The sequence below is a fragment of the Spermophilus citellus genome, assembly GCF_964194105.1.
Source record: "Spermophilus citellus genome assembly, chromosome: 2".
Lineage (NCBI taxonomy): Eukaryota > Metazoa > Chordata > Mammalia > Rodentia > Sciuridae > Spermophilus > Spermophilus citellus.
In genome coordinates, this window is record NC_138183.1 from 192,290,611 (window position 1) to 192,303,966 (window position 13,356).

Consider the following 13,356-nt stretch of genomic DNA (forward strand, 5'->3'; position numbering starts at 1 on the left):
GGTGGAGAAACCTAGTGTTCAGAGTTCCAAACCAAAAAAGACCTCAGCGAGCCATAAGCCCCCGAGGAAGGCCAAAGACAAGCAGGTGGCGTCGGGCCAGGCTGCCAAGAAAAAGAGCACGGAGAGTCCCAGTGCCACCAAGCCCGACGACAAGGAGCAAAGCAAAGAGATGAACAATAAACTGGCTGAGGCTAAAGAGTAAATGTCACTGCACTTTCCTTTTCTTCTTCTCTCTCTCTTTTTTTTTTAAACCAACAAACAAAAAGGCCACAAAATTAATTAGAGACTTCCCCTCTGCCTTGGTCCTGAGTGTTCCAGGAATGCTTTGGTTTTGTTCTTTTAGTGGAGGAGCCCTGGTTCACACACAGGGCCACTCCTCCTCCTGAGGGTGGCCTATGTCAGCCTCGGGACCCTGGGACACCAGGAAGCCTTGTGCACTGGCCGTGTCTCCCCCTGGGGACCGTACTCAGCCAGCTCCAAGCCTACCTCCTGGTGGGGCTTGGAAATGTCTGCAGTAGGGTCTCTTCCTCTTGCTCCTCCCAAGCTCTGTGTCAACTGGTTGATTTTGAACTTTAGATGAAGTTTCTTTTCCAAAGTTTAGAGGGTGATCATGTGCTATAGAAGCTCAGCTTATGCTTCATGATTGACAACATTTGTGGAAATGTTAGAAACAAAACGAAGGAAAAAGCAACCTTGGCCTTAATGTCAATGGAATGGAGTTGTCTGTTAACTTTAATCTTCTAGAATCTTCTGTTAGAAGTGTGTGCCTGTGTTTTGTTTCCTACTGGTGGGCTTTAAGTTGTACACCAAGTGATAGATAGGCTCCTGGTGACCGAGACCAGGCCAGCGGTGGTAAAGGGTGGGTGTTGTAGGTGTTGTAGGTGTCATAGGAAGGCCACAGCTGTGGGAGACTGCCTTCCCATTTGTCCTCGGCAGGCTGCCAGCGTTGCAGAGTGACAGGTCGAGGGCGACTAAGGACGAAGGGTCCAGGTGGAGGGAGAGAGGACTTAGTGCGTGCTTTCTGTTCCTGAGATGCCGCAGCGGCAGGCGTGGCGGTGCTGACCCTCCCTCGCTGAAGGGTCTCGCTCTGCTCCACAGAGGCCAGCGGTGCCAGTGCCGAACTTCAGGTCGGGTGTTTCTATGACACAGCCGCAGGCTAGGAGAGGACCCTGTGAAATAACTGGCAGGTCTTTTTGACCTCATTGATAGAAATTTTAAAAAGCAGCTCTCAATGTATTCTGTGATGTGTGTCTGTGTGGCCAAAGCCCCGGGGGAGGTGAGTGCCACCATAGCTGTGCTAGAGTTGTGTTGTAGGAATTAGGGAGTCATTGTGAAAGATCCCCAGTGCTTATGAGGGAACCCCAAGTGTCTACCAGAAAGAATATATTTGCAAATGTGAGGTGTGGATTGCTCAGCACACTTGATTTCTCCTGTCCTTGAAGGCCATCTTCCCCAGCATTCTGAATGGCTGGGCTGTGGCCAACACCCAGCCTCTGCCCGGGTGCCTTCTTTTTGTCTTGGAGGAGAAGAGTGGAGGTCTCCCAGCTCCATACCTCAGAAGCCCCTCCGGGTTCTCCCAGGTTAGAAGCAGCAGAGCTCCCGGGCTTTCTTATTCTCACTGCCCAGGCAGCAAAGTGTCTGTGTTCTATTTTGTTTGTTGCGGGGCTGGTTGAGAAGGTCTTTGCAAACTAAAACACAGGCCTGGTTTTAATAAAACAGGAAAACCAGAAAGAAGCGTCTGTTCAGGCCACTGCCACCTTCCTTTCCCTCAGGGCGTGGCCTGTGAAGGAGAAGTGCCGAAGGCAGGAAACGCTGGTGAGTCCCAAATTTTAAATGCCTGTACGGAAGTGACTGGCATAGATCTCAGTACTGTTTCCGGCAACTTGTTAGCTAATCATAAAACTTACCAGGGAACTCTAACAACTTGATCTAACTGTATCCAGAGAATTTGCAGATGTCTGGTCATTCTCTTAAGATTTCAGTCTTAGCCAGATACATGGATGCTAGCTACAGCTTGGATTTCTCCACGGAGCATTTTGCAGATCCAGTGAATCAGAGTTTAGGACACACAGGGGATCATTCAGGGGTCACTCACAAATGGAATGCTTTGTGTCAGCACTGTGCTAGACTGGGTAGGCAGTATAAATAAATCTGTCTCCACAGCAGCACAGCCAGAAGAATGCACCTGATGGTCCCCTATGTAGAGTGGCTGAGCCAAGTTGGTATTGCCCAAGTCAGGGTTTGCTTCAAGGGCCTCACAGGCTTTTGCAACCACTTTGCAGCCCCAGGGACTGCAACTCCTACCCTGCCCTGCCCAAGGCTTTAGATGACAGTATAATCTCCTTTTCAACCTGTCAGTGCCCCCTTCTTTGTCACACACCCACCTGAGAAAACTCTGTGGTTCACTTTGACTCTTGAATGTGTCACTTTCCTGGCAAGAAATTTCCTTTGATTTCTACTGTTTACAAATAAAACTCAGCCAGTCTCGTTCTGTATCCTGAACATACTGAACGAAACTGATCTTGGTTCCTCAAGCAGTGTTTGGTGTTGCCTTTCTGGAGGTGACCGAGCTTCCAATGCCTGTCCTGCTCATTTGCATACATTTCTCTGTGGTTGCTGCTCCTACCCCTAGCAAGAGGGCTGGGACAGAGACTTGGCCCTTGTCTGCTTGGCCCGCCTGCAGAAATCCCCACAGAGCTATGCGCTGGCTTCCCCAGCTCTGTCTTCTCTGCCCAGGATCCCGACCAGCCCATATAGCTGTGCCTCACTGAGGCAGACAGGAAGTGTCTAATTGCGATTTTGTGGCCTGGGTTTTGTTGCATACCACAGATTGTCTATGTAACGTGTAGCGCACACCTCTCTTGGTGCTATTTCATTCCCGCTGTTAGTAAGAGAATGACAAAAATATTCATGTATAGCCAATTGATTGTGACGTGCTTGTGGTCTGTGCTTGCTCAGAAAACAGACAACCGAACAGCTTTTCCAATTATAAATAAATGCTAAAGACGAACACCACTTTCTTGATCTTATTTCCTTGGTGAGGCCCAGCTGAGTAGGTGAAGGAAGCAACCTTTGGCATTTGAGCCCCTCTCCACGAGCTGTGCCCTGCAGTTGTCCTAGGCAACTCCATAATGCAGCTTGACTCTTTTAGATTGCCTCAGATACTAATTGCAAGCAGTCAGACTAAGTGTTGGGAAAGGCGAAGATGGACCGGGAGACGCACTGGCCAAAAAGGTAGCGTAATGTTTTGATCCCCTGTCTCCGGATGGGTGACCCCTGCACCCCGCACAGCCTTGCTGTGCTGGAAGGCTGGGCTCTGACTGCAGCCCTCCCTGTGAGGAACCAGGAGCGGTGCTGGTTCTGGCCTTTCTCCTTGCAAGGGATGGCAGGCTTGTCTTCACTTGCTCATTTAATCTATGGTCATTCTAGAGGGTTCACCTCCAGGGGCGGCTTTCCATGTGGGCATGGGGACTGCAATCGCGTATGCCTATCGTGGGGGTGCCGAAAAGCCACCAGAGAGGCCCAAAAGAGGTCACGACAGATCAGGTAGTTGGGAGCTCAGATGAAGGACAGCTTTCTTCCTCTGGGGGTTGGGAGTTGTGGAAGGCTTTGTGGCAGAGGGCGCCTCGGAGGGTGGTAGGATATAGGGGTGCAGGGGGTGCAGAGTATGCAGGTGAGCAGGTCTGGGGGTAGGAAGGTGGGTGGGGGACCAGGGGAGAACCTCAGTGCTAGGGCCAAGTTTTCCCACTTTGTTATCCTTCTGGTAAAGTGGGAGGCAAAAGACTTCATTCTCTTCATTTTCAACATGTATTGATTGGATACCTTGTGTGTGCCAGGCTTCGTGCTGGGCACTAGGGAAGCAGGATGACTGAGACCCTGCCTCTGATCACAGTGGGGCATGAAGGAGGAATCCGTTCTAGCTGGTTCTGTGGATCAGGAAGGACTTCAGCAGATGGGTAGGTGTTGACCAGGTGAACAGGGCCGGGGGTGGCCGAGGCATGCCAGGCAGAGGGGTCTCTATGAGCAAAGGTGTGGAGGGGTCACACCCCCCTGGGGAGAGCTCAGGTTCGGTTGGGATGGGGGTAGTTCATTTGGGAGGGAAAGGGCAAAGGCTGGAGAGTGGCAGAGTTCAGTGGCAGAAAGGCCTGGTGCCATGAGACAGTGGCTGCTGACTGGGATCTCCATTTCACCCGCCCAGGTGGCGCCCACACCCCGCATGCTCCACCGCCATGCTTATCCCCCCTCCCCCTGCATTGGCAACTGCCACAGGTCCTCTCCGGCTCTAGGCTAGGAGCCCTAGGGTGGGACTTTTATTCTATTGCTGGCCCTGATTTCTAAGGGGTTTTTTTGGGGGGTGGGGTGGGGGTGGGGAGGCAGTGGTAAGAATCAATCAAGGGTAATAATTTTTAAAAACCCATTATATATTTGTTTTCCAGATGATTAGAAAAATTCCATTCACCTGTCCACTTCTGTATGATGCAGAAAACACAAAAACGGTTCAATACATGAAACAAATACATACTAGTCAGATCTCTTTAGATCAGTTAATGGGGAAAGACAAAGTAGGGATTGAGAGAGATGGTAAGGAAGACAGGAGAGAAGCAGAGAGGTAGGAAGAGAGGCAGAAAAAAAGACACAGAAACACACAAATAAGACACCGAAACGAACCTGAAGAATAAGAGAAGGGAGATACACTCAGAACCCAGGGAGGGCAAGACCTGGGCAACAGGGAAGGCAGGAGGCAGAGGTCTGGCCGGCTTCCCTGGGTTGCCCGGTGAGCAGGGCTCCACCTCACACCTGCAGCCCCCCCCACTCCCCACCCCACCCCGTGCTCCCGCAGCTGCCCGGAGCCCAACCTGCTGATCAAGTTGCCTTCCTAAAGCAGAAAACAAGCAACTGAAACCAGCAGTCTTGTTTTTGTTTTTTTATATTTTTAGTTGTAGATGGACACAATACCTTTATGTTATTTATTTATTTTTATGTGGTGCTGAGGCTGGAACCCAGCATCTCACATGTGCCAGGCAAGCGCTCTACCACTGAGCCCCAGCCCCAGCCTCCATCTAGTTTTTTTTTTTTTTTAAGGTGGACACAACATCTTTATTTTATTTTTATGTGGTGCTGAGAATCAAGCCCTAAAATTGATCATTGTTTTTGCTAAATTAGTTATGAGCATATTTCAACTCTTCCTGAAAGTTTGTACATTCTTAAATTCTTCCCTCTTTTTCTATTTTCACTGGGGTTTAAGATTTTATAACCTGTGTCTCACAGGTTTGGGCAGCTGTGTCAGGTCCCACGTCACAAGGGCTATGGACGCCTTTGGCATGCCATCGTGGTCACAAGGTCCTTTTACTGCTCGGATGTCATACAGCAGTTCATGTTCTCAGGAGGTAGCCTAGGGACCAACACAGTTGAAGCAAGGCTCCACCCCAGCCCCACTGAGGCTGGCACTGCTGAGACACTGGTCTCGGAGGACACGGGTCAGGAGAGTCAGCTCTTTCAAAGGCAGGACGATAGACTCTCCTGCACGGTACCTGCAGAACCAGGCAGGCACCACCCACCATTGAGCACACACTTCCTCGCGACACCCAGTCCATCCTAGAACACCCATAACAGGGAGAGCTAAGGCCAGCACGCTTGCACGCTTTAATACTTACTGTGTGGCTTCTGGTGGATGATGGCAGTGCCCTTAGACGTCACCCTGTTGGTGGACGGAATCTGTGTGTTGTGCAACGCTGCGCCTTTCACCAGCCTCTTTGAGCTTTGGTGTCCTCCTCTGGAAATGGAGGCACTAGTACTCGGCTCAGGGGAGCAGAGTGGGAAGGACATGACACGAGGGTGGTAGGACATAGAGTGGACACTAAACACGGTATTTCAGGCCCTTCCCCTCCCTTGATAGTACTTGGAAGGTACGAGTTCCATTTCTTGCCAATAGAGAAGCAATACATATGAGCTAGCTGTGCATGGTACACACTCTAAAGAAGAACACTTCTAAAGCGTTCCAGCTATTGCATTACCGTGAGCCCACAGACTGAATAATGTTCTAAAATTTTTCATTTCTTGATTGCTTACAAAGCATTTCTTTCTGTTGTTTCATTGAGCACCCCACACTCCCACCCCGACCCTGCCCCACCAATGCTGTGGAGCAAAGGTTTTCCCCAGGTAACAGATGGAAAAGTGAAGCTCAAAGGAAAGGAAGCACCAGGGGCTAGGTCTTCCCTTCCACAGCCCGGGCTTTTCCTGCCCTCTTCTGAAGGAGGCTGGGCTGGCCTGAGGTGAGTCAGGTTTCAGACAAGTGGGACTCAGTGAAAACTGCACCTCAACCCTTCAGGACCACACTCTGGTTGGGCCATTCGCCCTCCAGCTGGCTTGCCCAGCACCCAGCACCCTGTTCAAATCCCCGAGTTTAGACACAAACTGAGGGAAAATAAGAATTGGATCAGGTCTTCACACACCACTGACTCAAACATCTTGACTGGACTGATCATTGTCTCAGTCAAATACACAGTGTTTTTCCTTAACTGATTAGGTGACTGAAATGCGTGGTTAACTACAGAACAGAATGGTCCAACAGATTTTCATTCACCAGAAATACACTTGATACTAGAGATACCAAAAGAAAATTGTCATCTGATACCTGGAGTATCGGATGACAGGCCATCTTTTTGTGTTTTTTATTTCAAACAGTGAAATTGAGCTTGAGTTTCTGCCCTCTGTCCTCATGTAAGTGGCCGCCCATCACTTGTTAACTTGGCATTGTATATAACTATCTCAACAGATGGCCCCAGACATCTTATCTGAGGCCAAGGGAATTTCAGAGGCTGAGAGGAATAAATTACTGCCACTGCTACTGGCTTAAGCTGCTGGAGGGATCTTTAGACTTGCAAATCCGACCATGTCACACCCTGCTTCCAACCATGGGCTCCTGGTGGCCTGCAGAAGCTTGTTGTTCTCTCAGTGCGCCATGCTGCTTCTCACCTCCATACCTTCCCCACGCTGTCCCGCCTGCCCAGAATGCCCTTCTCCTGCTTCTCACCTGGCTAACTCATCCTTCAAGACTCTGCTCAGGGGACTGCTCCAGGAAACCTTTCAGTACCTCCCAGGCTGGGTAAGATGCTCACTGTGTGTGTCTCCATCACAGAACTTACCATATATCCTGTGTCATCTGCTCATGTGTGTGTCTGCCACTGGATCACGTTTCCCCCAAGGGCAAGGTCGAGCTTCTTCTGTCTGTTTTTGTAGCCTACTTCCCGGCCTGATGCCTATCACACAGAATGTCTTCTGGAGTATTTGTTGAATGGACAATGAATGAATGCGTGAATGACCATATTCATCCTGTGCCTCCATAGTCACCATGGTGCCTCCACAAGGCTTTATTCTGTCTAGTGACTTTCCCTGCTCATATGAAAGAGGTGCTTTTGAGATGCATCACAGCAATGGCAGAGCTTCTGTTCTGGCCAGTGTACGTCTGCACTTTATGTAGTCACTTTTTCTAAACAGACCTGATTTCATAAATTCATGAACTCTTAATTACAGGGTAATCTTAAGAGATTACCTCATCCTACCCCCTGCCCAGTGCAGAGCCTTTAATTCTGTGATGACAGAAAGATATTCTCCTTACCCCACCCCAGAGCCACATCCTAGAAGGAAGGACTCAGAATTAGAGCCAACAGTCCTGGTTCTAAATCCAAGCTCTGCTTTCTGCTAGCTGCGTGACTGCCACTGAGTTGATTTCTTTAAGCCTCAAAGAGGTGATAATAATAGTAGTCTCCACTGCTTTCCAAATCAATTTGTTTCTCAGGTTCAGGAAGTAGGAATTGGGCCGGCAAAGGATAGCATGTTACGGGAGCCTGGTTGTTTTTGGAGTCTGGGACAGCAAATAGGAAGAGTATTAGGATTAAGAAATTAGGAATGGTCCTACCTGCTTCTCCACCAGAGAGCAGTGCTCCACCTGACCCAGCTATATCTTCACAAAAAAAAAAAAAAAAAAAAAAAAAAGAAATTAGGAATGGTCCTAATCAGCTGGACTGTTATGAGAAGCTGACTGGGGTGGGCGATGATGTCCTCTGTAAATGGGGAAGAATCACGCTCTGTCAATACTTCAGTTCTTGCTGGCCATCACTGCCCAGTTACTTATCTCCCCTGGTCCCAAACTGTGTGGTAGCTGGGGCCACCCAGGGAAAATCCACTCCCTTTGCCACACGCTGGCCTGAGGTTAAGACCATTTAGAGATGCTCTTGCCACCTGCCTCTCCAACCCCAGCCCTTCATCTCTCTGGTCTCTCCTCCCTCAGCAGACCCTATAAATCACCTTGAACAGATTCCATTTTTGCAATTACATGTTCATCTGAATTGATCTCCTTTGGACATATGAAGCCAATTTTGATAGATTGCTCCAGATCCCATCTTTTGCTTTAGTGGGGAGAAGGGGAGGACAAAATGGATTATTAAATTCCCAGGAGCACAGAATTAGACAAGAACTGAGCCATTTCTGTCTGGTGGCCCTAGTCCAGGCCCTTTACATTTTAAAAAGGGTCGTTAAAAGGATTATTAGATTCCTAGTGGCCCATTGAGACCATCAATCTTGCCCTTGACTTTGTTTTCTTTGTGTTAACACAACCAAGGATGCTTTTTACAATAACGCTGGTGCAACTGGGATTTTAGTTATTTATTCTTAGCAGATAAAAATTTAGAAAAAGCATTTAACAGTAATATAAGTAAATAAGTAAATAGCAGGGCAGAAAACAGCCCCCCAACCCCCTGCAGACCTAGTACAACCCTTCCCCTGATCTTCACTCGAGCATTTCCTCCCGGAGGGGACCCAGAGTGTAGAAAAGGTAGGAATCTGCCCCAGGTCTCTGGTCTGGCTTTTATGAAATGCAAAGTTGGCCCAGTCTACAGAAAGGGATGGAAAATTTATTTGGCTTTTAGGCATTTGGCCTAATTTCATCCTTAGAATAAAGTTAGAGTCCATTGTTCTCCTCATTCACAGACAAAGAAATCAAAACCGAAGGATTAAGAACAAAGTCACACAACTTATAAGTGATGAGCTAGATTTGAAGCCAGGTCTGGGTGGCTCCAGAGTGCATCCTCTGTCTGGTCCTTGGGCCATCACTGGGATTCCTGTTGGGAAGAAGGCACACATCCTCCTGAACAGGAGTCTCCTCGTTCTCTCCCAAACGTACCACTCCAAACACTCAATTGTGGAAAACGAGTCACGTGAAGGTCACAGATGCAGGGTTTGATCAGCACAGCTCACCCCCTCAACCCAACCCAGAATTAAGCCTTGTGGTGGCAATATTTGTCTAGCTGTGGCCCTAGCTACTCTTCTGATGGTGATGAGCCACATCTGGAGGACTCTGTGACCCTAGGCTGGTAGACTGACTGGCAGCCACACAGGTAGAGCTTCATGACGTGAGTGGGCACTCCTAGGCCAAGAAGACACTGCTTTCTGAGGATGTCTTCTTTGCCAGGGGCAAAGTCAGCCAGGATCGGAGAGTGGGGTAGTAGTGGTGGTGGTGTCGTGTAATAGAATTAGGATTGGGGGGGAGGTGGGAACAAAAAAAAAAGAATTAGGATTGAGGTGATGCAGGACTGGCCAGGCAATTGTTGGGGGCTTAGCCCAAAAGGACAAATCTCTCAGTAAATGCAACTGGGAGCTCTGATCAGAGACCTGTAGAAGTCACTGGCTCCAGCCAGAACTAGTCCGGGTCAGCTTATGTGGAACCCAGTTCAGATGCAGCAGACAAATTTGGAATCTCTGTATTTGTAGAGAATGAGCTCTTCAGTTAAGGTTCTGACGTTGCTGTGTGCTCCCTAAGCGACCTTTGGCAACTTACACCCCTTTCTGAGCCTGTTTTCCAGTTCCGGAAAATGGATGAGAGAATGAGCTCTATCTGCAACCTGATGCGTTGTGAGAACCAAAAACCATGTTGTGTGTACAGTCCTCCTAGAAATCCAGAAAGACGCAGAAAAGGCTGCTAAGGTGGTTACAGTGCCACCTGTAAACGTGACTGTCAGCAGTTGATCTTGTATGAGTTTTTTTTAGACCACCTACTATGTGCCAGCCCAATACTGGAACTTTCTGGATCTCTACTATATTCCATGGCCTAGCACATAGTAGGCTCTTTAAAAATATTTATAGAAACATTGTGTTTGAAAGGAAGAAAGCAAGAAGGTGAGAAAAGAGAGAAGGGGAAGGAAAAGGGAGGGAGGAAGGGAAAGAGAGAAACAGCAGACGTGGTGGTCCCTGCCCTTGAAGCACAGACCAGAGGCAGCTGTGAACCGGTTGACAACTGAAGTGAGGGGGCAGCTGGGGTGGGGGGGCTGTGGGAACACTGGAGAAGCTGGGGGCTGGGTGTCAGCAGTGGTCCCACTGAGGAAGTGGCCCTGGAACTGAATCTTCAGTCAGTGAGGGGGCTTCCATAGGCAGAGGGGTGGTGGGTGGCTGGCAGCCAGCTCCGCAGACCTGAGAAGCAGCAGAGTGGCAGGGGCTGGTGAGTGGGGCATGGGGTCCAGGGCAGAGGGGTGTGTCCTGTTTGGAGACCTCACCTGCAGTGTGGCTTTCAGTTCTGGGCTCATACTCAAGGGATGGGAACTGACCGAGACAGGTTATGAGGACGCCAGGTAGGACAGTGAGGGCTCTGGAAGCCAAGTGTGTAACTATTGTGATGCTTGTGTTACACAGAGAGGCCAGGAATTAGGATACAACTGCTGCCACTTTAAATCTCTGAAAGGCTGTCCTGGGGCAGGCAGCAGAGTGTCCCCAAGAGGGCGGCTCCAGAGTTTGAGGCCTGGATCAGGGCAGGGTTGTGCAGAGTGGAGCTGCAGGGAACACAAGTTTCTAGAAGTTCAGGTCTAACCAGTGGTCACCAAGGAGTAGGCCACCTCACTGGGGCAGGTGCCAACCCCAAAGCCAGCCCAGCCAGGTGACAGGGGACAGCAGCAGAGGCCCAGAAGGCCCCACTGCCCCCTGGCCTGCCCTTTGGTTTGGCTCTATGGAGCTGTGCTTCCATGAAACAGAGAGGGAAGACTTCTCCAGCCAAGGATGTCTTTGTCCCTTAAAGATCCGTTGGAGTCTCTGAAGAGACACAGGCTGATAGGGGCTCAGGGGCAGGGCTGGGGTGGCACCCTGTGCTGGGGGTGGCAGGTGTTTAGAATGTATGCTTAACAGTCTTTCTGGTGGCTGTTCAAGGCAGAGCCCAGGTCTCATTTCTGTGCTCCCAGCCCCAAGCCTAACACAGAGTAGGAATTTACTAGATTTTGTCCAATGAATGGATGAAAGAAAAAAAAAATAAAAGAGAATAAAGAGAAAAAGTCACATACATACCAGTCATTCAAGACTTGCACTCGGGAGGCCAGGTACTTCTGTCAGCCAGATGCTGCTAGGTACTCAGGACACAGAGAAACAAAAAGAACCCACAGTCTAGCAGGAGAGTTAGATAACAACCAAACAACATGTCAATTACTGAAATAGAGGCTCCCACAGAGTCCTGTGGGGGAGAGAGGGGAGAGAGCTTCTTGCCTCTTATAGATCCTTCTTAAGAATAATGAGCCTTCCAATCCCCCAAGGCAGTGTTCCCATCTCTGGGTTAGGAGTTTTGTTTGTCTCTAACAAACAAGGGCACATGTTCAGGGCCCATGGAGGCAGGGAACAAAGCCATGATATCACCCTGTCTGGCACCACTTCCTGGGTCCACTGTGGCACCATTGGCCTGGTCCCCACTCTTCCTATCCTGACCATCTTTGCTCCAAGTGAGTGTGCTCACTCCTTCTACCCACTCCCTGAGGCTGGAAGGCCAGTGCTTTCATCTGGAGCTGACTATGCATTTGCTGTGTGGCTGTAGGAGAGCGACTTGCCCTCTCTAACCAGATCGCTAAGTCCCTCTTTGGGCCTACCATTTACTAAACAACCTGTATTCTAGGAGTCGCTCTGCAAGCACTCAGCTAATCCCCTTTTGAAAGATAAGGAAACTGAGGCTTGGAGACTGGTGTGGCCATGATGGCCACCTTGTGGCTAAGGAGCTGGGTCAACATTGGAACTCAGCTCTACCATCCTCTGGTCAGTTGGTGCACTTTCTCCTCCAAGAGGTTACTTTTTATATCACATATAACTTGTATGTTAAAATATCTATCACAGGTCTGGCAGGTAGTTATTGCCCAGTTAATAAGTGTCTTTTTCTTCCGTGGGGCACTTCTACCCTGCAGAAGGCAGAGGATTCTAGGACAGGGCCCTGTGCTGGGAGTGCTGTGTAGTTCTGGGTTGCTTTGATAGTAAAATAGGAGACGATCTGGAAGGGAAAAAAATACACACAGGCAGATTATAGGATCAGGATTGTATGTAAGAACAGCAGTCAGTGGGAGGCAATGCAGGCCTTTCTCCATCACAGGACCCTGTGATGCTGCTCTGGCTCTGGGAAGCAGAAATCAAATATCAGTGTGTGTGTCCTTGGGAGGCCTTAACTGTCTCCATGGAAATAAGAAAAGGCAGAACGTGAAGTATCTCAGACTTAGGATGTTTCACCTAATCTCGGAAGGCTAAGTTTTACAAAGAAGTCAGAACCTGGCACAAAAAGCAGAAAGGCTTTTTTTTTTTTTTTTTTTTTCTGCACTGGGAATTGAACTGGGAGCCTCATGCATGCTGGACAGGCACTCTACCCTAGCCCAAAAGGCTCTTCTTTATTCACTCATTGGAATGTATTTAGTCTGGCCTCCCTGAGTCAGGGACAGTTTTAGGTACAGAAGATACAATGATGTACAAAACGGACTTGGTCCCTCCCCTTTGAATACTTCCATCTAGTAGGAGAAACATTAATCCAAAAGAATATAAGAAATTGCAAAGCTGGGCACAGGGAGCACGCCTGTGATCCCAGCTGCTTGGGAGGCTGAGGCAGGAGGATTGTGAGTTCAAAACCAGCCTTAGCAACTAAGTGAAGACCTAAGCAACTCAGTGAGACCCTGTCTCAACATAAAATATAAAAAAGGGCTCAGTGGTTAAAGGCCCCTGGTGCCAGGAAAAAGAGATTCAATTCCTGGTGCCAGGAAAGAGAGAGAGAGAGAGGGGGGGGGGAGGAAGAAATTGCTAAGAAAAAAGAGAGAAAGGAATGTTTCAGGGACAGGAGAGCTGGCAGTAGGGGGGCCACCACCGACTGTAGGCTCAGGGAAGGTCCCCCTGGGCAGCGCTCCAATGAGCAGACAGATATGGAGGCATTAATCAGGTGAGGAGGGGAAGGAGAATTTCCCAGGAGACACAGCATGTGCAAAAGCCATAAAAATGGGAAGGAGCTGGGCAGGCTGAAGGAACAGGGGGACCCTGGGGGCTGGGGCACAGGAGCCAGGGAGATGGTGGGAGCAGGCTACT

The 13,356-nt window shown here is 49.3% G+C and overlaps 2 protein-coding genes across 2 annotated transcripts in view; one reads left to right on the plus strand and one right to left on the minus strand.

Annotated features, from left to right (window-relative positions):
* MAP6 (microtubule associated protein 6) overlaps nucleotides 1–13,356 on the plus strand; it is a 74,728-nt gene that overhangs the window by 55,136 nt on the left and 6,236 nt on the right. The window contains exon 3 of the mRNA XM_081278875.1: nucleotides 2–198. Within this exon, the coding sequence (XP_081135001.1) occupies nucleotides 2–198 (197 nt within the window). The remainder of the gene's footprint in view (nucleotide 1; nucleotides 199–13,356) is intronic.
* RPS3 (ribosomal protein S3) overlaps nucleotides 9,428–13,356 on the minus strand; it is a 171,817-nt gene continuing 167,888 nt past the window's right edge. Inside the window, exon 7 of the mRNA XM_081278886.1 lies at nucleotides 9,428–9,440. The gene's annotated coding sequence lies outside the window, so the exon portion shown is untranslated. The remainder of the gene's footprint in view (nucleotides 9,441–13,356) is intronic.